At 34.6% G+C, this 24,381-nt stretch overlaps 1 protein-coding gene across 1 annotated transcript in view; it reads right to left on the bottom strand.

The window, feature by feature from the left end:
• Nucleotides 1–24,381, bottom strand: part of Ano3 (anoctamin 3) — a 399,369-nt gene that overhangs the window by 85,006 nt on the left and 289,982 nt on the right. The window contains exons 7-13 of the mRNA XM_076846993.2: nucleotides 20,942–20,986; nucleotides 14,746–14,877; nucleotides 12,508–12,614; nucleotides 10,330–10,385; nucleotides 8,019–8,140; nucleotides 5,619–5,753; nucleotides 82–178 (exon numbers count right to left, since the gene is read on the bottom strand). Coding sequence (XP_076703108.2) covers nucleotides 82–178; nucleotides 5,619–5,753; nucleotides 8,019–8,140; nucleotides 10,330–10,385; nucleotides 12,508–12,614; nucleotides 14,746–14,877; nucleotides 20,942–20,986 — 694 coding nt within the window. The remainder of the gene's footprint in view (nucleotides 1–81; nucleotides 179–5,618; nucleotides 5,754–8,018; nucleotides 8,141–10,329; nucleotides 10,386–12,507; nucleotides 12,615–14,745; nucleotides 14,878–20,941; nucleotides 20,987–24,381) is intronic.

The following is a 24,381-nucleotide window of genomic DNA, read 5'->3' as shown; positions in this document are numbered from 1 at the left end:
TAAATTGGGTTAAAAAAAAAAATAGGATCCTCTACTTAGACAAAGCAAGATTCAGGAGAGGATGTGAAGATCCACACTCACCTTGGCATAGATGCAGCTTTCGTTGAGTCTCTGCAAGGAACAGTTCTTATCACACAGAGGGCACATGAAGACTTCGGTGGCTTTACAAATCTCCTGGCTTGAGAAATCAAAGAAAATAAAAACATGAAAGTCACTCAGCTCTTGCAGCAAACTTTGGTGGTGAGGCCAAGAAATAGAAATAGTACAGAGTGGGGAGCAGGAGAAGAAGAAGTTATGGTTTCAACTTATGGATGAGGATATTTGTGATATAGTATTTTTTTGTTCACTTCTTTGTTCTCTGTTGATATATTGTGATGATAATGGGTCATGGTTTGCATTTATGTGACACTTATGGAGCTTTTTGTTACTATAAAGGCACTTTGATATATGATCTTGTGGCATTCAGGATAATCTTGTGTACAAGTGAGTTTTAACCAAGTTCACAGTCTTGGATAAGCTGGAATGAAACTAGTCTGACTTCTCAAGCTCAGGGTTCATACAATTTATAGTACACACTGCAGTGCATATCATTGGTGCAGAATATTCAACGGAAATTGAAGGAGTTGATCTTTTGAACATGGCACCTTGACATACACATATGATATAGATTCTACTACTTAAATATATGCTCAACTAGGATGTAACTTTATGACATTTATCTCACCAGCTTTATGCTCACTACCTTTTTAAAACCTCAGCATACATTATAGATGGCTTTGTGACAGCAGGGAATCAATAACAGTTTCCGAAAAGCCTTACAGACTTAGGAGCTCAAAACAACCTATTTTGAGGACACTACGTGTCTTTATCTGTCATACATGACCCTTTCTAATTTTTTATCTCCCAGTAAATTTTATTTAAATAAATCTACTCCAGAGAGTTTATAAGAAGCTTAAAGACTTTAGAAAATATGTCTGTTAATTCAATTGTTAACACAAGTTTAATTGACAATGTTTGTAGCAAGATTTGCTGTTTTAAAAAGTATATATATATATATATATATATATATATGTAAGCAAAAAAAAAAAAAAAAGAATGTGTGTGAATTTCAATGCGGGATATACAGAACTTCAAGCCAAAGTAAGAATACAAGATAAGAACACCAGACAGCAGTATAATACTTCATAGTGGAAAAAGGTAGACTTAGGTCTGCTACATTGCCTAGTCCTCACCCACATCACAGATAATGGTAATTATGTCCTCTAAGGAGAAGACACCAAGGCTCAATTTAAAGACCTGCTCAAGTTACAGAGCTAGCAAAAGGCAATTTGAGGAGCTGACTTCAGGCTTTTTTTTTTTTTTTTTTTTTAGTTATAGATCCAGTTTGCAATCGACTTTAACATATATAAAAAGGAATACATTTGTTTTATGTCAAAATTAATTTTTCTATCAATAATTTACTAATGGTGATGATGATAGAATCAATTTTATATATGCTACTCTCAATTTTACACCTCCCATCGTATTAGTAATCAGAAGTCTGTAGAAAGGAAACCTACAAACCATGCATTTTAAAAACCTAAAAGAAAGAGAAGATCGTATCTCCTTGTAGCAAAATTAGTAAATTTTAGGAATGAGAAGAATCAACATTTCTTGAAGTAATTTTTCAGTAAAATGTGCTTATTATCATAATTTACCTTGTTACACAAATGCCACCATTTGTCATGCTTTGGAATCCCATCAGAATAGGTATTCAAGCTGGTTTATACTATGTCATCTTGTCCACTTTCCTTATTTTTTAGACTAAAATAAGGGATTTGCGCCTATCCCAATTTGTTTGATTTTATGTAACCACTAGAGGGAGGGACAGGTCCCTATCATGAGTGGTTTTTAGCTTCTTTTGCAGGGCTTGACACACTACCACTGGAGTTGTGGCTTACTTTGGTTTTAGATTTGTTGCTGTATATGTATCTATCAATAGCTGATCCCAAAGAATAATTACTACCCATTAAAGATAGTGAAATCAAGGAGCAATATGTCTAATCGGGGGTGAATATTGGGGCCCACGCTCTCCAGGAGCCTGATGCTTCCTGTGACTCAGTTAACATGACAAAGCACAGAATAGGAAATTTCTGCTCAATTTGTACATTTTTGGAGAAGAGTATAAAAATAGGTATGAGGAAGAAGAGTGTGGCAGCATGGATAAAGCATTGACTTTAAAGTCAAATATAATCATCAGGGAAATCCAAGTTAAACCACAGTGAGTTTACCTTATTCCTACTAGAATTGTTCTTATATTTATTCTTTTTTTTTTTGAAGGTTGCTTGCTGGGAATCAAATGTAGACTTTTGTGCATGCTGGGCAAGCAGTGTACCACTGAGCTACACCTCCTGCCTAAGTTGCTATTATATTTTTTTAATTACACGAAAAATAAATGTTGGTAAGGATGTGGAGAAACTGAATCCCTTGCACACTGTAGGAATCTAAAAGAATGCACAGCTATGGAGGCAGTGTTGATGTCCTTCAGAAGGTTAAAAACAGAGTTACATATGATCCATCCTTTCCACTTCTAGAAATATTTCCAAAGAAATGAATTCAGGGTTTTGAAGAACTATGGTGCTCCCATATTCATTGTAGCACTATTAAAAATTCCAAAGAGATAGAAATAAACCTAATTTATATTATTTCATCAGTGGATAAAGAAAATATGACATAAAAGTACAGTGGAATATTATTTAGCTGTATAAAAAGAAAGAACATTCTGTCTTATATGACAAAATCAATCAACCTTGAGGACATAATGCTAAGTGAAATGAACCACTCACAGAAGGAAATACACTGCATGACGCCACTTACATGGGGCATCTAAAAGAGTCAAACATACAAAAAAGGAAGAGTATATTTGTGATTTGCCAGGGGTTTTGGGGGAAAGGAGGAGGGAGCCCATACTCAATGGGTATAAAATTTCAGTTACACAGGATGAGTAAGTTTTAGATATCTTCTGTACAGCACTGCACATAAACTGCCTTGTGTGGTTAAAATTTTGTTTAGAGAGTAGATTTCACATTAAATGTTCTCACCATGTTGTTTTAAGTATCAGTCATAGGCTTGAAACTTAACTGCGTCCTTCTCGGACATATTTCCCTGAACAAATCACCTACTTCCCTGAGGTGCATTTGTCTCCACACAAGGCTAGTATCTGACTGGGATACTAGTAATAGGATTTTGATATTCTACCTGGCATATCCCAGGTGGTTCACAAAAGGAAGAACCCCTTATTGCTAAGGTTAGCCTCATTAGAGGACTTGAGGATTTCTTTCGGAAGCAAAAGCTTTCGTAAGACTGGTAAATACTGAGGGCCACATAAGTTTTTAGATAAATTCTGACGCTAATGAAGCAGGAATGGATTAGAAAATTGGGATTTCTACTCTCTTACCTGTCCTGAAACTCAGGTCCCTAAGATGCATGTCACAGGTACCTGCTTGTTGACTCTTAAAATCCTGTAAAATGTTCTCACCCGGGCACAAAAATGAATATATTTGGCTTTGTAAAGCAAGTGTGCACATGTATGGATACATACAGTGATATAAAACTGATTGTTATGTGCTCCCACAAATAACTACAGGGCAATTAAGAAATATAACTTTAATTTAGTTGTCATATCTGGTAGGATCATAATAAGTAGTCCCACACCTGCAGCTTTTCAACATTTTGCTACCCTGAACTAAAGAGAAGGAGAGAGAGAGAAAGAGAGAGAGAGTGCTTCATAAAATAATATGAACATGAATCAACACAAAATAAAACCTAGCCCCCTCCCCACCCCCACCATGATAACACCTACGACTCAACCACGTCTGCCACCTTGAATGGAAAATTTCAGTCCCAAAATGTTGAAAGTCAAGATATTCAGTGCTGCGTATCTTGGTTGAGAATAGAAAGTCTGACAGGATCTTAATTATAGTGTGACAGGAGTAGCAGTAATATAATACCATAGAGTGCAGAATAAAAGATTTTTCTAGCACCTTTTAAAACACTTCTTATATCAAAGGTTAAGGCATACTTATTTCATACAAAAGAAGCCTAATTTACTTCTTTGGTACATAAATCAATAGGAACACTAAATCTATTCCTTTCATTCCTTTGGATCATTTTCAGCTTCCTGGGGGTAGAAGGAAAAGTATCTATATTTCATGGCAAAACTTTGTGGATTTGTTCTACGGGAACCAACTGGAACAGCAGCTAGGGAAGAGTCTTCTTCCATGTTTGTTAATTCATTGAAAAAGAGGGCTTTACCTTTTAAGATAATGTAACTCACACTATCTCCCCTGAGTCTCATCAGCACTCAGGGAAAAGCCCAATAGGGAAAGAATAAAGGGGGATATTCACAGAGGGCAGAAGTTTGTTCTTAAACATGCCACTTTCCACAGGGAGAATGATTTACAAAACTCTGAAGCTCATGAGCAGAAGTTGTCTCTTTGTTTGCATGCTTATTATCACTTGGCTTCATAAAGAACAAAAAGGGGACTCTGGGACATCAAATCAAGTAACTTGGTTACTGAATAGGATTCTGCTCTAGGACAAGAAAGATAACTTGTTTTTAGGCAATATGGTTCCACATAAGCAAATACAAACATGTGCATATCACATTTTTTAAAGGGAATTCAGGGAAACTAACTTTTAGGATCTTCTGAAGAATGTCACACTAACAGCTATCCTGATTACTGCTGGGTAGGAAGGCTATGGTTGAAATACGCACCCAACAGAAGAACAAAGTGTTGAACATTAAAAGAGAGGGAAGAGCTTCTTTATGTTTTAATATAAAGTTGAATTTGATAATATCCTTGTGAAATATATTAAACAGAACACACTGCCAAGAGGATTCTTTAATCCTAGGTGACTCCTGTCTCTGGTGAGTAATAATTTAGTATTTCTAGGAATAATGTATTCCTATTTCTAAATCTTTAGTCACTGTGGATTGAACAAAAGAATCACCTTTCTGATGTTAAGTTTCACTTCTGTCAAATCCTGTTTTGCTACTATTTTTAGAATGGTATGTGGGATATACTTGAAAGTGAAATCTGGCATCAAGATTAGCAGTCTTGGAACTTATCTAAGTGAAATTTACTTAAAAAACATATCAAAATGATCTTTTTATCATGCTTTTCTCCTATTAAAAAAAACTGGCATGGTGGCACATGCTGGTTAATACCAACTGCTTGGGAGACTGAGGCAAGAGGATTATAAGCTGAGGCCAGCCTGGCAACTTAACTTTAAGCCTGACTCAAATAACAAATAAAAATAGTTTGGGATGTGTAGCTCAGTGGTTGATTATCCTTGGCTTGCAGGTGAAAGGCTCTGGGCTTAATCCCTAGGACTGAGAAAACAAATGCTCAATAGAAACAAACAAACAAGCGCTCACTCTCTCTCTCTCTCTCTCTCTAATATATATATATATATATATATATATATATATATATATATATATATATATATATATATAATCAAATAAATAATAAAATGTAATATTATTATTGTTTTTTTCTGATCAGCATTATCCTTAAGTTTTTGCCCATTCAGAAGACATGCCAATACCTTTTATAAATCTCTTTACAGCTTACCTTACTTGACTTTCATTCATTGTAACCAATCCATAGAAGAACACACACAAGCCAACCACTGCTGCAGGAATCAGCATGCCAGTGTACCACCCCAGCCAAGCAAAGTACAGCCCAATCTTCTCACCGAAGTACAGCCTGCACGAGAAAGCACATTGTTAGTTCCAGTTAAGGTGTCCTAAATGACCTTACAAATACTGATGTCACAACTAATCAGAATTTCAGATGGAAACTTGAGGCTAGCAGCTCAATTCCCCTTCAGTTCCATCTGAGGTATCTAACAATCCTGTTTCTTAATGAATCTTATAATGGTGATGTCATTTACTTTTAAACACTACAGGGGCAATGATAGTGGAGATTTTATCAAGTGTATCTATTTCTGTGCCAAATTTCTTAATATGCTATTAGGACTTTCTATATTCCAATTCTTCTTTCTTTGTTCTCCCAGGAGCATCCCGTTAAGTCTCTACTCACAGATCTAAGCTAAATCATATTGCATTATGGGCAAATTAGAAAAATCTCTCCTCTCAGTGGATGCTGACAGGCTAGATTTCCATCCCAATCTGTATTCTCAGTCAGTATCCTTATGCTGAACATGATCTACATCATTATGTCATCTCCTCCCCAACAAAACTCAACTCTGCAGTTTCCAAAGAACACAGCAAAGACCTTAGTTGATGTTGTTCCCCATTTGTGGAAGACTTAAACAACCATCAACTTCTTCACTGTCAACCTGCACTGGTTCTTCACTTAATATTGCTTCTTCCAGGAAGCCTTCCCTGAACTCCCTCTCTAACCTTTATTTAGAGGTCCCTGCTCTTGTTTCTATAGACCTTCATTCATGTTTCAGTGTCCTAAGCATATAACACCTTAAAGCAACTACCTGCCAATCCTCAGTTTCCTTCCTCTCTGTAAGACTCTAGGCTACTGTAAGCCTGTGTGTTGCTTCACTAGTAGCCATCATAGAAAGACTGAAAGAAGCTAAGAGAATGAGGGAATTTTATTGTCTTCAGCTGATGAGCATAGCTTCTATGAGAAATAGCAAATAAACAAGGAGATTGCAATACCTACTCAGCTGTTATTTCTCCAATAGGTCTACTTGCAACGTTCACTGTCATACAGTTGATAAAGTTCTGGTACAAACAGTAAGAATTTTCTAACTTCTCTCCTACTGTTAGGTTCCCCATCTTCTAAAGATTGTTCCTTTTTACTTAACACACAGGTTGTTCCAGCTTTAGATTTGGTTGTTTGTTTGATTTGGCACCGGGGATTGAAATGCAGGTGTGCTTTACCACAGAGCTACACTCTCAGATCCGTTCTCCAACCTCCTTTTTAATTTTGAGATGGGGTCTAGCTAAGTTAATGAGTCTGACTTTGAACTTACTATCCTCCTGCCTTCACCTCCTGAGTCGCTAGGATTCCAGGCGAGCAAACTACCATACTTGGCTATAATTCTAAAGATTGTATTTCAAGTTTATAACAGTAAGCCACTAGAACATACTTCCTGGAATAGAGTAAATGATACATTTTTGTTGAAAGATAAATATAGTGGGACCTCCATATACTTGGGTTCTACTTTCAAGAATTCAATCAACCATAGATGAAAATGTAGCTTGGCCTATATAGTTGTGTTTGCATTGAATACAGACTATTTTCTTTCCATTATTCCCTAAACAAAGACCTATAATGTATATGACATTTACATCATCCTGGGTATTTGAAACTACTCAGAGATGACTGAATGTACAGGAGGACTTGTATAGGTTATATGCAAATGCTACACAAATTTATATATGGGATTTGAGCACCCATGGATTATGACATTTGAAGAGGAGTCCTGGAATCAGCCCCCTGTGAGCTCTGAGGGGCCACTAGATATGCATAGATGCCACATTGGTCATTTTCCTTTCTACTCGCAGATCAATTTTTTTTTTTTTTTTTTTTGCTTCTTTTTGCTTCGATTTTTCATAATGTGGTGAATTACCCAGGCTCCCTGTCAGTAATTTCCGGTTTAGCTGGGTCAGGAGAAACTAGAAGATTTGAAGGTACAAAAAGGAGATAATCCAGGATCGTTTCTTCTTCTTGGTGTTCTCAGGGCTGTGTGCTGTGGCTGTGCCCAGGTACTGGACTCTATTAACGCACTTCTTCCCTCATCCATGGGATGTTAGTAATTTTCCACTCTTCCTAATCCCTTCTTGACTTAAAAGCCCTGCTTGATTTCTCAATTCTCCTATCCCATGTAACTATGTCCCTGAATTTATTTCTTGCCACTGAAAATCATAGTTTCTTTTTCTAGATTGCATCCTCACTGATAACAGGTGACAAGGTAGGTACAAAAAGCAATTCTAAGAAAATGGCAATGGAAGGGCAATTTGCTTTCCATTGTCAGTTCATTTGCAGAACCTGATTAAGTCCAGAGGCTGGTGCTTGTACCACATTCCCCAGCGTGCCCAGCGCTCATATAACAGATGTCTTCTATTCTGAGGTCCATGGGTTTTGATGGGTAGGCTACTCTTATAAGCTCCCTGAAACAGATAAAATAATACAAATTGGTGTCCATTCTCTTAGTGACATTTGAAATAAGAGCTATTTATTTCCTTAGCAACCTATTGAAAGTTTATGAGATTAGAAATAAGTTTATCAGTGGAATGATGTGGTAGATGACTCCTTCACTGGAAATAATCTCCTAGTTACTTAAATACAATTTCTTCAATTACTTCAGTTACTACATTTTTAAAAACAATTTTGATCTATTTTGCTTAAGTAAATAGAATTCAGGTTTTACTGTTGGAACCCAAGTTCTTTTAATAAATACAATATCCATCAATGAGAGAAATTGTTGTAATATTTAGTTCAGAAATTAAGAGTATTATTCCACTTTAAGAAGTGCCCTAGTGCCGGAAAAGGTTACTCCAGTTCACAGGGTATTATCCTGATTTGAGAGGTGATCCATTTCAAGAAAAGTTTTCTTACACTTACAGATACTAAGGAATCAAATAAGTGCTCATTTGAAAAGGATGAGGCCTTAATCATATTTTTAAACTGTAGAATATTCAAATCTTATTTTGGATAAGATATTCCAAAAATTAAAATATTAAAAAATTCCTTAAATCTTCTCTCAAAAATCTGTCAGGTAGTTTGCATATGGCCAAATATTCCCAACCAGAGCTATTAGTTCCTATGTAGATAGAGGATACTTTGAATTGTGGCTGGCAAGTGCCCCGAAATTGTAATAAGGATGTCACCGTTAAAAAAATAGACTATTAACTAGGGAAGAGTGGAAGTGAGACTGAAGTACAGCCAGAGATGTCTTCTCTCAGGAAGCCTAGGCATTTAAAGCCAAAATATCAGAAGCCAAAGAAATGGAAGTAAAGATCTAGGTACTCCATATGGAGCATTTGCTGGAAAAAGTTGATTTGCTTGTGAAAATGTACAGACTGCCCTCAGATTGGGTAGGAAAAGGACACTGAACCAAAATCTCAACTGTCTTTCAATAACTACTGATAATTCTCCCAAAATCCATGACTTTCCCAGCCTTAGTGATCAGAGCATAGATTCCTGAGCTTTAGACATTAAACTTTAGCATACCAATTACATCATTGGTTTGAGTTTGTTCCATAACCTCAATCAATTATACTGTTATGGTTTGACAGTGTTTTAGCCAGACTCCTTCCAATGTGTGTGTGTGTGTGTGTGTGTGTGTATGTGTATGCCCTATGTGGGGTGGTGTAGATCTCAATATGTATATATAATTTTTAAAAATAAATGATAGTTGAAGCTCAAGAAAGTTAAGATCAACAGCACAGTTTTCATAGTTTTGAACCCAAGAAACCAAACTCAGCTGTTTATATTAATTATGAAATACCTCCTTATATAGTAAAATAGAAATGACAATAGCCAATAATATGTTTGTGTGTTTCATACACCCAGCCCTATATCTATATTATCCTATTTTTCTGACAATAACATTCAAGGGGTATATAATATTATTATTCCATTTTTAGAAGTAAAGTAGCAGTGCTCAGAAAATTTAAATACTATGTCACATGCCAACCCCATAGTCACATGTGCCCACTATAGCTTGAAGTAGACATTAGCATTATATCATTAGAATGTAATAATAATAATAGGAAGATCAATAGAGTAGACAAGTTGATTAGCGTGAGAGAGGAGGGAAGGGAAAGGGGGCATTGTTACATATTATTATAATTGCCAATTTAAAAATAAATAAATAAAATATTTTAAATGCCCCCCCCCCAAAAAAAAGATGAGGGGTGTAATAATCTGTCCAGGAACAAGTAGATAATGGTCTGGAGGATTGTGGTGTAGGCTTGTTTTAGATTTCAGATATCCTCAAGAACTAAGCATGCACTAGGAACCTGCCCTGTGTCGGGTGGTGTAGATCTCAAGTTGAATCAAGAATGGACTCTCTGCTACTACAGAAGTCAATGGTCAGCATAACTGGCATGAGTATCCTCTCTATGTCTGGGTTTCCTCAAAGGAGGTAACTACAGAAGACATTTGGAGCGAGGAACCAGCATATACACCCAAGATCATACTGGGATCTCAGAAGGCCCAGGTTCACAGTGACTGAACTCTGCTGGGGTGAGCAGCCAAACTCAAATGGAGAGCAACGGTCTGGAGCAATAAGCAGGAAAACTTTTCTCTCTTTCTTTCTTTCCTTTTTTATATGGAAATTATCTTTCAAAATTACCTCATGTGGGGGAAATGCTGCTATATATGAGCCATTGTTTATAAGTTTGCGGATACCTGGAAAGAAAATAAAAAAAAATAATACTTGAGTCAGTTTCATAGAGACTTCCTTCTGGAGCACATACTGCATGTGGGACAAGGAATTAATTGAAAATGTAAAATAACCCTAATGACCTCCATAGCCCGTACATCTGTGGGTACAATATGATTGTGAGAGAGAGCAACACTAAACTTAGTTGTGTCCTTTAGTAAATGTAAATGTACAAGAGGCTAACACATGGCTTCACCTTGTCATCTCATAACATTTGAGGAGCTTTGGTACCCAGTTATTTGGGATCATTTGAGCCAGGAACAACATTTTTCCCCTTCAAATAACAAAGCTTGATCAAAATCAAAGGGACTTTACACTCCTAAAGCAATCTCAAAAGTTATTTTATTGAGAGGTCCGTCCTTGTTTAACTCTAAGCCAAAGCGACATAAATAACAACATAAGACACTCAAAATCTTCCTATCTCCCTGAGGGTGCAGTGTAGTAGACACTCACATAGAAGTCCTGGTGGGAACAGACACTGGGAAATCTTTCTAGACAGCAATTTTTGTTGCAATATTGTTTATATTAATTAAGAATTAGAAAGAATTGTACACACAAAATGAAGGAATCCTTTATCACTTTACAACTATATTAGGTATTCAGTAAGTAATTATGATTTGATAAAGTCTTATTATAGAATATTGTATAGCTCTTTAAAGTTTTCAAACAGTACTGAAGGACTTGAGGAAATTTTCATAATGGTAATTTTTAACAGAATGACAAATTCTGAACAATGTATTCTTGTAATTTTCATATAGTTCAAATTTGTGACAGTGAAAAGAGTAATTAGGAAATTTTTAAATTTTAAATTCTCCTGTGTGTACTGTATTTTCTACATTTTAGTCATTTAAAATGTCATATTTATTCTTAAAATTGACATAAGCACATAGCAGTATTATGTAGTTACTTTCTCGTTTCATATTCTGGATTTCTCTTATTTTTATTTCTTTGGAACATTTATGACTGATTTTTATTGTTTTTCATATGGTTTTGATGTCTAAGGTTATTATTTTGGCTGTTCCATCATAAAAAAATAATGCTAATCAGAAAAGAAGCAGAATCTGAACATTCCTCTTTAAAATGTTGGCAAACCAGGAACACAATTCACATTTCTTATGTGGAACTCCATTTTAATGCAAATCAATAGAGCTGGTACACATTTCAAAGACTGCCTATTTTTAATTTCAAGAATTTTAGGATATTTGACTAATATTTGATCTCTTCAATGTTAGGTTTCAGCCTTACAAGTAAAAGGCCAGCTTGTTTGTTTCTTTTTTTTTTTTTTTCCTCTGCTCTGTGAAAAATCTGTAATTCTATTTATTTTTTTTTTCGGGGGATATGCTCTCAATTTTCTTTTGTATTATACAGGTTATAGCAAACTGCTAAATAGTCAAACAAAGCAGAAATGTAGATAGTTAAAATGATTTGATAGTCTGTCTTTCAGAGATAATCTCTGAGTTTCTTACATATTTTTCTAAGCCTTCCTTTCTTTCTATGTATGTGTATTTAGGAAATAGAATTACATTAGACTTACAGTTTGGTAATCTCGTTTTTTAAAAAAATCACTTAATACATTACACATATCTTTCAAGGTCAATAAATAGAAAACTCAACTAGTTTCTATGAGCACAGTTTCTTTCATTCACTTTTATAATATTAGTGTGTACTAGATGCTTGGTAATTTTGTGCTAAGGGAGAATAATACTCATAATTTTTAATAGATTGATTAAGTGGATGCAGTCATTCCTTAGTGTGGAAATTTTAAGTCTGTTTTAGTCATTTTCTATTCATGATGAACCACTTTCTACATATATTTTCATTCAAAAGTCCAATTATTTACTTTGGGTTATATTTCAAGAAATAAAATTTCTCTTCTAAAGTATTTGCACATTTTGATACATTTAGCCAAATGTTCTCAAAAAAACTTATTTGAAATCTGCAAAATAGAAAGTTTATAGAATTTGTGTTCAATTTGCTATACACTCACATTTAACGAATAATGACAAAGTTTCAATTTTTGAAAAATAAACAATAGTTCTGGGTATAATTAAAATCTACTTTCTCTATGATTGCAAATAATGTTCTTACCCACTTTTGATATTCCACTTTCATATCTGGTACGCTCCAACATGTGATAAACTATCCGGCTTCGCGTAGCGTTGCTGAAGAAGGTGTCCTTACTGTTTATGATGAAGCTGTTAAGATGAAGGAATTGGTTTTAATATTCAGAGAAAAGCACAGAATCCAGCCACAGTTAGTTCCTAAATAATCACCATCTGTTTTCTCCATTAAAGCTAATCATATGAAATATAGTAAGTCAGAAGAGAAGTCATTCTCTTAAAAAAATAAATTGACAGAGGAAAAAAACACACATACGAATACAGAGAATTATAAAATGTTTATCTAAGTATTTTTTTAAGTTTATAGGGAAATCTAGGTACCCAATATTTCTCTTTTAGCATGGAATAAGAAGAAAATTTATTGTCTACTGGCTCACATAAATTTTGTACTACCTTAAGAAATTTAATTCCAAATAGATGCATTAAAAATGGAAATGGTCCCCCTGACACATTTTGCAATCTAGCTATCATATCTTCAAGACTTTGCAAAGATCCATACATAATCTTTTTTTTCTGTTTCATTCCTTGTATTGTCCCTTTTTGGAAAGAGAAGCAAGGTGACCATGCAAATGTCTATGATGTAAAGTGCAAAAGAGGATCCTAAGAAAGAGGAAAGATCTGTTTCAACATCTACTTTATCATAATCTGGGAGTCTCAAAAAAATAAAAATAAAAAACAGAGTGTAATGGGTCTCACTCAACTCCTGACACTTCCCCTCTCCAGTTGCTTTATCTCTGTGAATGATGGACTACCATTTCGTCAGGCACTTCCTCTGAATATTACGTCTGCTATAATCCTTGCTTTGTCTTCACCCTCAACATTCAAATAATTGCCACAGAAAGTAACTTATCTAACTGAACTACCTCTCCAGCTTTGGCACTACCCCACTTCTTCTGGGTGGCATTATGAGAAGAATGTCCTCATAACTAGACAATCAACTTCCCCCCTTCCTTTTATATACTTTAAAGAAAGCATAACTCTGATCCTTAGAGTAGTCCTCTACTTTTAGCCTGTCAGGAGCTTTCCATTATGAGCATAATTAAAGTTCTCATTTCCCTCCATGGATCTCTATGCTCGTATTACAACGTAAAACTCAAGTCCTATTTCTTACAGTTCTGGCTTCTTGTATCTGATCATCTGTTAAATTGTTCAGTTTATCATCACTGTCAAATTGTCTGCTTCTTTTCCTCTGGATTTTGCCCTGTCTTCAACATTTTTTCTTCTTCTCCCCTCCTTACTCCCTTGTTTTTTAATCAGTTGTAAAGGGTTGTTTCCTTCGAAAAGGTTTCCAAGAGCCTTCCCTCTTAATGCATATTTGTGTCTTTCGTAATATTGATTTACACTTAATATGTACATTTGTCTATTTTATTAGATTATGAGTTCTTTACAGTGTCTATGTTTTATCTGTATTGGGATGCACCAAATTCAGAATCTTGTTAATTACAGGTAGCAGAAGAAATATCCTCCATTCTGATGATTTTCTCACTTAGAGACTGAGGAAGCATTTTTGAAAAAATATTTCTTAAGCAGGTAAGTTTCTATTTTCCTGGATTTACATTATGGAGGAATAAAACAGATTTTAAAAACTAACATATAAATAACAAAATTACATGTAAGGTGCATGAAGAAAGATGGAACAGGAGAATGGCACAGAGAATAGGGGCCCAGAGGCACAGTGTTCAGAGAAGGTCTTCTGAGGTGGTAATGTTGAGTGGGAGCAGAATAATAAGAGGGAAAATGCCATGCAGAGGTCTGGGGGCAGAGCATGTCAGGCAATGAGAACATCAAGAATAAAAGTTCTGGCTTGGGATGATACACCAGTAGCTGATTCATTGAACCAAGGCTTTCATGACTGGATTAAGTAAATGTGGAAAATGCAGAGTTGAAGTCAGAGTGTTGGGAAGGAACTGCAGCATCTGCATCCACAGGCAGATGATAAGAAAGACATTTGAATTTTATTACAAGTACAATGGGAAGCCATGGGCATGGGAGATTAAGTAAGGCCTCTCTGTGATCTGATAGATGCTTTTCAAAGATCAGTCTGGTTTCTTGGGTTTGCAAAGAAAGAGCAGAATTTTTTTTTTTTTTTTTTTTAGCTGACCCCATTTGGTTAACAATAACAATGGTCACAGGAATTTTTATTCTATAAACAAATCACAGATAATGAAAGACACAAAAGCAGGTGACAGAAGAGACAGGAACTCACTGGTGAATCCGTGCTCTGCTAAAGGGGCCAGTGTAGCAGTCTGACTCCTCAAGGTCTGGAAAAGCTGACTTGTCAAGAACCATTGGATTTTGGGACATCCACTTTTTTATTCTTTTAAAATAATTTTGCAACCTGAAAGAAAGTTACATCATAGAACCAGGTTAGGTGGTATTCCATAGCCATGCCAACCTTCCATGATAATTTCCTCAAGTACTAAAGCATGAATTCTAAAAAGATAGGTGCATGCACGTACACACACACACACACACACACACACACACACACACACTTCTTTTTCAACACATAAGAAATAAACAGCAAAATAAGCCAAGTCCTGTTTTTCTTTAAATTCTTTCAGAGCAATTATGTATCCTCATAAACAAAAACATTGTGGAAAATATTTCAGAACCACTATAAATATGATGGTAGACAAGAGTATAAAAAATCACGATATATTTATTAAAACTGTATGTTATCATCTATCCAATCTATCTATAGACTACTTCCTAATTCTTAAAAAAAAGAAACAGCAATATGCGTGTTCAAAGTGAAGACTAAATCAATAAATGGCTCTGACACACTTCTTTATTAGTACTGGGGGCTACGACTGCAGTAGAAATGGAAACAACTTTGAAGTCCCATAAAACTGGGTTAAAACAGATCTCTGCATTGCATTAGCTGTGTGAATGTGTGCAAGTTGTTAAACTACTTCTTGCCTCAGTTTCCTCACTCATAAAGTCAAAATAATATTGACTTTGTTGGAAAGTTGCTATTTGGTGCTTTAATTTAAACCTGATCACTAACAACAAGGAAGACTGGGGTATAGAGCCTTTGCAATAATTTTAAGATTTTAGTGGGCATATGAAGGACCCAAATATTTTAGTAAAATGCATATATTGGCCAGGCATGGTAGCTCACACTTGTAATCCCAGCAGCTCAGGATATCCAGGCAGGAGGATTTTGAGTTCAAAGCCAGCTTCACAACTTAGTGAGGCCCTAAGCAGCTCCTTGAAACCCTGTTTCTAAATGAAAAAGGGATGAGGATGTGGCTCAGTGGTTAAGTGCCCCTGGGTTCAATCCCCACTACCATGGTATCAAAATGAAAAAAAAAAAAAAAATAAGAAAAGGAAGAAGGAGAAGGAGAAGAAAAATAATGCAGATATTGACTCAGTAAGGCATGGGGCCTGAGGTTCTGCATTTCTAGGTAGCTCGTAGGGAATATTCATGCTTCTATCTATTATGCATATTTTAAATATGAATTGAGTATAGACACCAGGCATGTACTACATTAAATACTGTTTCAGGAAATTTTGACATCAGGACACTGATTCTGACACTCAGTTGATTCTGAAAAACTGCATTCTAAGTTACTATTATAACAGCTATGTTCACTAAAAAAAATGTAATATTTACACACTATGAGGTTCTGCTGGGCGATTTTTGGCATCTACTGCAACAGCAAGTGGAAGAATTAGGACAAAATATGTTCCCAGACAAGTACAACATATTTCAATATTTGTTTAGCTGACTTTGTTTGACCTTCAAAAAAATTAGGACAGCAGTGGGCAGGCAGTCAATATGTATCTTAAGACTTATTTAATTCAATTCTATTATGGAAAAATTATCATACAAAAATTGAAATAAGAATCAAATCCTGCTACAGAGTTCTGGATGTAAAAATCTTGATATTTTCTTTGCCAAGTTATATTATCAAATAGCTGCTGGTTATTTTTGGTTTTGGAGGGATCACAGCATCTCTTTCTAATCTAAAATAAATAATAATAAAATGAACAACAATAATAATAATAAAGAAATAATCAATCTGTATAGGAGGTGGTCACTTTGCTGCTTCTCATTACAAAGAAAGCATCCAAGTTAATTTATCCCCATATCCCAGAGGCTAGAACATAGACATGTAGGATATATTAAGTAGATTATAAAATGATTGATCCAGCTTTTTAAGTACAGCACTCCACTTATGTATAACATGTCAAAATACAGTATACTGTTATGTATATCTAAAAAGAACAAATTGAAAAAAAGAAAAGGCAATGTATGTCCACAAAGCACTAATTAAAAAAAAAACTATATGTAAATATCAGAAAGATCAGTAAGGTAGAAAGGAGGGAACAGGGATAGAGAGAAAGGAAAATGTGGAAGTCCTGAAGATGGAATTAGAGAAAATTATATTCTATGGTTTTATAATTAAGGCAAAATGAATCCTGTTGTCATGTATAACTAAAAAGAACCAACAAAAAATCTGAATAAAACCAGTGGAATAGGAATATAAGATGAATGTTCTAGTGCTGAATTTTCCAGTCTTTGAAATTGGACTACACATTTCCAGTCGAGATTCAGGTTCCTTAGCTCTAAGGAGAAGAAGTAATTCCATCTGCCCTATTTTAGAAAAATGGCTAGGAGAATCAGATAAAAGGAAATATTCTAACTGTATTTGGAAACTATTGTTGTGTCATGGCACCCAAGAACCTTCTGTTTCAGATGAAATGACAAAGTAGAAACAAAGGTGAATTTTTTAAAATTTTAAAATAAACCAAGTAAAAGAGTGTTCAAATTTTCACTTATTCTGTTAATAGAAAACAAACACTATTATCAGTTTAGGCTTTTCACACATATTTCCTGATATGATGGTAAATGAATTCTGACCTGAATTTGAATACTAGGATACAAGGATCTTGTTCATCCTTTAAACAAAAGAATATCTTGAGAATTAAAGGGACAATGTCTGATGCCACCAGGCATAGCTCATTGTTTGCATCCAATAAATATTATGCTAATAATAGTGAAAAGAATATTGCCACATTAGAGCAGATTATGCTAAGTGAAGCTAGCCAATCCCTAAAAAACAATGCTAAATGTCTTCTTTGATATAAGGAGAGCAACTAAGAACAGAGCAGGGAGGAAGAGCATGAGAATAAGATTAACATTAAACAAGGACGAGAGGTGGGAGGAAAAGGGAAAGAGAAGGGAAATTGCATGGAAATGGAAGGAGACCCTCATTGTTATACAAAATTACATATAAGAGGATGTGAGGGGAAAGGGAAAAAAAACAAGGGAGAGAAATGAATTACAGTAGATGGGGTAGACAGAGAAGATGGGAGGGGAGGGGGGGATAGTAGAGGATAGGAAAGGTAGCAGAATACAACAGTCACTAGTATGGCAATATGTGAAAACATGGATGTGTAACCGATGTGATTCTGCAATCTGTATACGGGGTAAAAATGGGAGTTCATAACACACTTGAATCAAATGTATGAAATATGATATGTCAAGAGCTTTGTAATGTTTTGAGCAACCAATAATAAAAAAAGAAAAAAAAAAGAATATTGCCACTACTATTTCTATTGTTGCAACTGCCACACTGTACTGAATATTATCTAATACATTTGGATTTGCAAATGCAAGATTTCATGGTATAATATGAAGATGACTTCTAATAGAGCTTCAAAGTCCTTTGCTAAAATCAGGGAAAAGCTGAGAATTCTATGGAAATTGAATATAAATCTGGATTAAAGGGTCAAAACAATTTAGTCAAATCACAAACTCTGCCAAAGCAGCAGAGAGCTGAGGAAGGCAGTGTGGATAGGGGTGGAGAGCGAGTCATTTATTTTCCTAGATCTGCAAAACTGGCTACTCTTTTTTCTGACTCCCTTGCAGGTCATTTTGAAGTTGCTTTTATATTCGAATGTGGAAATGCTTTGTAAATAAAAAGTAAATTGCAGCAATAATAAAACTATGGTTATTTCCTTTCAACCTTCCCTGAGAAATGATGATCTTAAAAAGCTTGATAAATGCCTGTTTATTTATCCCCTAGTGTTTGCTGTTCAAAATTAACAATGAACAAAACATCTTTCACTTCAAGAAAGAAAAAGCACAAGTAAACCTAACTGGGCATATTTGATTTTAATTTCTCACTTTGCAATATGTCTATAGATTGAGTTTTATGATCTTACATCAATAATGAAGACACATGTACACACACTGTTCTTAAATTTTCTTCTTCAAAGGTCATTTTAAAAAAATAGGAACTAGTCAATTCCTTAATTGAACATATAAGCTCAGAAAAAGTAACATGATATTTTTTCTATTTAAAATGTTATATATACATAAATATAAACATATATAATATAAATGTTTTATAAATTCTTTCATAAAGAGTTTATTTATTTATTTATTTATTTATTCCCTGCTCCTCCCTATTTGCATTCATGAAACCAAAAAAACAAAGGAAACTATTAGTAATAAGCAAAATGTAAAGGGACAGATTATAGTTCAGGTTCTGATAATCACTTGGAAATTTTGAAAACCAAATTTTAATTTTATGGAGTAAACAAAAAATATTGAAAGACTAAACATTTTGAAATAGATGATACAGTTGTTTTTCTGGTTTGCTTGAAAACAGAAAAGTAAATATTTCTTATACAAATATGGTGTTTCTTTAGTATTTAATATACATATATTTAGAATATATTCTAAACACAAATTTAAAAATGAAAGTGATAGCTTTATATAGACTTTTTGGAGAATTTAATAAGAGGATTTATTTTTCTGCAAGTCTTTGAAAGAAAAACGCCTGTTCAACAGAAAACCCAGTAACTGTGTAGTCACAAAGTCTCACTAATTCCATGGTAGCTGACTAAAGGGGACCAAAATAAAGAGACTTTATCAACCATCCAACATTGGACAGGCATATACATAGCAGAGAAAAGGAAACATGCAGTTATAAATTTATGTATTGTAAGATTTCAGTGACTTTGACTTTATTATGTAAATATGACTTTGGAAATTTGCTACATAGACCAGGACCAATATCTACAGAAGAATTAACAAGGGTTCATTCTAACTCAGAGCACTAACCTGGCAGAAATATATGACTTGGTTAAGAACCATCATTAATTATTTAATAATTCATTGTACTAATTTCTGTGATAATTATTCTAACTTCAAGATTTTCTTCTCCATGATTTACTTTCTTGTCATTAAATCCTATCAAACCTAAATTCAATGCTTAAAAGGAGCCAATATTCTCCTATAAAGGTTTATAAAGTTTGAAGTTATATTAAGTCTTTCTTTGGGAAAGGAACTAGATTTATTGAATCCTTTCCTAAAATGGTCTCTTATTCATACTGTGGGTTTTATAGCTTTTGTATAATCTGAATTGTTATTCCCTACAACATTTGTCAATGGAACTCATTTTACCACATTCTTGTATTTTGTCTTTGCAAATTGAATATCCTGCAATAAGCAGGAAAACAGCCAAGTGTATAAAGCCTTTTGTTTAAGTGTTCATTAAAGGAAGCTCATTTCCTCCAGTGAAATAGTGCCAAGGTGACTCAGGTTAAAGAATTTTTCCTGTTTTAGAATTGTGGCTTGTTTAATTCCTTTCCACAGTTACCCTTTACTACAACAGGTGAATAGCTGAGGCTTTAGATGAAGCTTTTTCTTGAAAAGAAGCTCATTTTTAATACTAGCATAAGACAGGTAAATTAAGGTGGCAGAATTTAATTAGGTTTATAATGCAAAAATATTTTATGAACTTAGTAAACCACTGCATTACTCTGGATTCTAGTGCTTCTGATAAAATAATTTCATTGAATGTCCCTGCAAATCTTTGGTAGGTAGATTGTTCTATTTCTCTAGTGAGTCATCATTTATTCATTGATCCTAATTTTACGTTGTTTTTGGGGGGTGGGTACCGAGAATTGAACTCTGGGCGCTCAACCACTAAGCCACATTCCCATCCCCCCACCCCTATTTTGTATTTTATTTAGAGACAGGGTCTCACTGTTGTTTAGCCCTGTGGCCGAAGCTGACTCGAAATCCTCCTGTCTCAGCCTCCCAAGCCTCTGGGATTACAGGCAAGAGCCATCATGCCCAGAGTGATTTTATAATTATTTTTAAAATTAAAATCTTTTAAGATGTTAACTTTCAACTAAAATTCTTCCATAATATTATGTCATGGGAGGATTCCAGCAAAGGCAATGATAAATAGTAGCAAAGTGATTATCTGATTTTAAACACAGTTCAATTTGGCATAAGTAATTTTGAAATGTTTGAACAAATCAATAAAATATCCATCCTCAAATTCACAACTGCTGTTATGGATAATAACATTTTTCCTTCTTTTCTCCCTGAATGACAAGTTGCTCATGAACAAATTGAAGCATTATGCACCAACCTGCCCTTTGATTTATTCCTCCGGTCTGTGTAATAGCATTTTTTCCTGAAAAACAACAAAAGTCAAATGAGAAAAGTGAAAGCAGAGAAAGACAACATTAAATAATATTAAGTATTTCAATATCAAAGATCCATATGCTTCAGAACTTCAGACACATGAAATAATTCAGTATAGAGTAATATAAAGAAAAATGAGTTTATATTATTTTAATTTCAGAATCCAAGTTTCTAATAACAAAACCATTTAAAAATCAATAGTGCCTTTTTGGATATATTATTTTAAATTCTCTTTTAAAAGTCTGTCTTCGGCCACTCAATGCATACTAAAACCAGATTATTTGTTTATAAGTTATATGAAGTCATTGATCCATCCATCCACCTGTCTAACCATCCATTTATCCACCCATCCATCTTATCATATGTAACATATACTTCTGATGTGCCAAGTAAAGATAAGGTATAATCATTAAACATTTAGAGAATAAAGAAGATCTCTGCCTTCAAGGTGTTTCCTTCACAGTTAAGGCAATAAGGGGACAGCTATAATTAAGTGTGACAATGTAGGAAAACAGGAAGTGCTTTGGAAATACTGAGGAAGGAGATCGCCACTGCTTTTTAATAGGTGGAAGAGAAAGGAGACAGAGAAGTCTTCACCAAGGATGTATTACCTTGAGGCATAGTGGAAATAAACACCTGGGTAGTGTTATACGTGGCATTCCCAGACATAGGTAGCAGCACATAAGATGGACAAAGGGGCAAGAACGACATTGTAAGATTCAGGGAACTGCAACTAATTTGGTCAGATCTAGAGTAAATACTGAAAATAGAGGTTCATTGTGAAAGAAGTTATGGTCGGTGAACAAGACACAGATGATGAGGGGGTCTCAGATCTGATGTTAAGCTTTCGGATGAAAGGAACGGGGAAATGTCCATGTTAAAAGAAGGGATATAGCAGATCTGGAAACAGAGAAAGTAAAAATTCTGGTGGCAGAGGTTGTTTTGTCTTCTAAATGATCTTCTCTGTATCCTGAACCTGCAGGTCAGAATGTCCTAATCTGGGCCTTATAAAATGCCTTTCTTTTTAACCACCAAAAGCCACTTAGAGGACCAGTAAACTCCTTCATGGGGTGGCCTCCATAAAGCATGGCTGAATCAGGATAACATATTTAGTTAAACATTATTAGCTGTTTTTAAATTTTTCCGAAATACCTTATTTCACTGTTATCCCTGGTTGTACTATTAGAAAAGAATTTTCAAGGTGTCCCTTAAATATTCTAACACTAAATTCAAACATAGGATTTCAAAGCTCCCTCTATCGATTCTGAAGTCCCATTTTAAATTTCTTTCTCTTTTTTTTCAAACAGAAAAAAGTTTGTATGCAGACATTATTCAATCCCTATTGTACTGTTCATCTTTTTTCTGAACCTCTTCTGCATAGACTGTCTTGAGCCATTTAATCCGAGGTTAATAACTGTTCACTATTGTCAAGTATGTGATCCTTAGTACAACAGCTCTGTTTTACTTGACTTTGTGTGGCTGGTGAAGACTTCACACATTATTTAATAAATTGTAAGCACTCAGATGGCTGATGAATAAATGAATGAACCCAGTTTAATCAATAGTTGCATTTAACTCCTTCAGTGCCGGAGATAATTTTATGTTTAATAAACATTCACTACATATAGTATTTTTTAAAAAACTATATATAAAAAAATTGGTTTTAAAATGTTCCACCATCAAAATAATACAGGCATTTGATTCACAGGAGACAATGTTTTAGATGCAATTATCAGTAGAGGCTATAGTGAGGGAGTGGTAGAAAAGTAATTGGGAGGGGTTGCATTTGGAGTAAACACTATTCTCTATATTGATTGCTGTTAATCTGAAATATTTCTCTTAATTTTTTGTTTTAAAAACATTTTGGGAGAAATAAAGGATAACTCGAAAAAATATACCAGATGAATACATACACATTTTAGACTGATTTTAAGAGCAAATGAAAATTAAAATTCAGATACTTAATTCTCTGTTAAAAAAAAAGTAAAGGACTTTTCTTCCCTCCCTTTTCTTAGTGCATTTACTTGAGAGGATCTGTCTCCATAAGTACTTTCTCTTTTCTTTGAAATCTATATAAATCCTTCAGAAAACTCCATTGGGCTTTCCTGAGCTTTATGACCCAAGATACCTCCTTTCAGGCCTAGAAGTCATCTGTTTAAAATGTGAACATCCACGGGATAGCACCTCCATCTCCCAGTTTTTGTGGGAGGGTAGGATTCTCACTCCAAGGTCCAGAATTACCATTTGTCACAAAGAAACATAAGTTTAACTGTACTTCTCCATAAAACTAATAAACCAAGGAACACACCAATTATCTAGTGAATCTACTATGAATTATGTTTGAAAATAATATTGCCAAGTCCTTTCACTTTAGGACTCTCTACTGTTTATCTTGACAACAGGTATGCAGAGTTGTACCTGATTGGCTATGCAACAGGAAGTGATTTTCCCTTTCAATCTCTTAGTGGTGGACTGGGAAGTGGTTTAATGTTTGTTCTATAATAACATTGTTTTCTTTCCTGTATATCATTGTAGCAAAATTTTCTGTTTGAGGGGTTGTTTCTAATTCTATTTTCCCAATAATATGTAGTCTATCTTTAATGTATGAAGTCATAAACAACCTGCAATTCCCCTTTGTTCTCCTGCATAAATAAACCTATAGTATCAAATCCTTTCTACCTTTAATTCTCCATCTGGTAATTTATTAAATGCAAACTGTTCACATATTAGAGCTTTATTTTCCCCTTAAGTTTTCATTGTTAAGATTCTTGCTATTTTAGATCTTGCATTAGGGAAGAATTTATCCACATACCTACCACTCAAAAGTCAAAGTAAATAACTATTAAAATTACTGTTTCCAGTCAGCTCCACATTGTCAGGGGCCACTTGTGGAGATGTCTGCTGGGCCAAGTGAGGAGGCCAGTGGATGGGTGCCCGCTGCTTCTTGACAACTTCAGAGACTCTGCTTCTATTCATTCTGTATAGGAAGCACCTGAATATTTTTGTTTTATTTTCGAGTGGCTTTCTTTGCATAAAAAGATCTAAATTTAATTCTAATTGCACAAAATATTGTTCTTAATGTTTTAAACAGTACCCCATGTTTCCTATGTTTAAATATTTGTGGGAGGATGAACTTGAGGAGAAATGTGAAATTGACTTCACCTAAGAACTCAATCTGAGAAGCTGCGAGATCATTGAAACTTCTTAAAATATGTTAACAATTTGAATGTGAGAGAGAGGTAAAAATGTAAAAGGATCACCTATGAATCAAAAGAAAAACACTACAAGTGGACTTTGACATTTCTAAAATAGTGAACATATAGGCTAAATCCTTTATGATATGATAAAAACTAGAAAATATGAACTATTGCACCTAAAATTTTA

The sequence above is a fragment of the Callospermophilus lateralis genome, chromosome 2 (genome assembly GCF_048772815.1).
Source record: "Callospermophilus lateralis isolate mCalLat2 chromosome 2, mCalLat2.hap1, whole genome shotgun sequence".
NCBI lineage: Eukaryota > Metazoa > Chordata > Mammalia > Rodentia > Sciuridae > Callospermophilus > Callospermophilus lateralis.
This window is presented reverse-complemented; position numbering and strand designations above follow the sequence as displayed.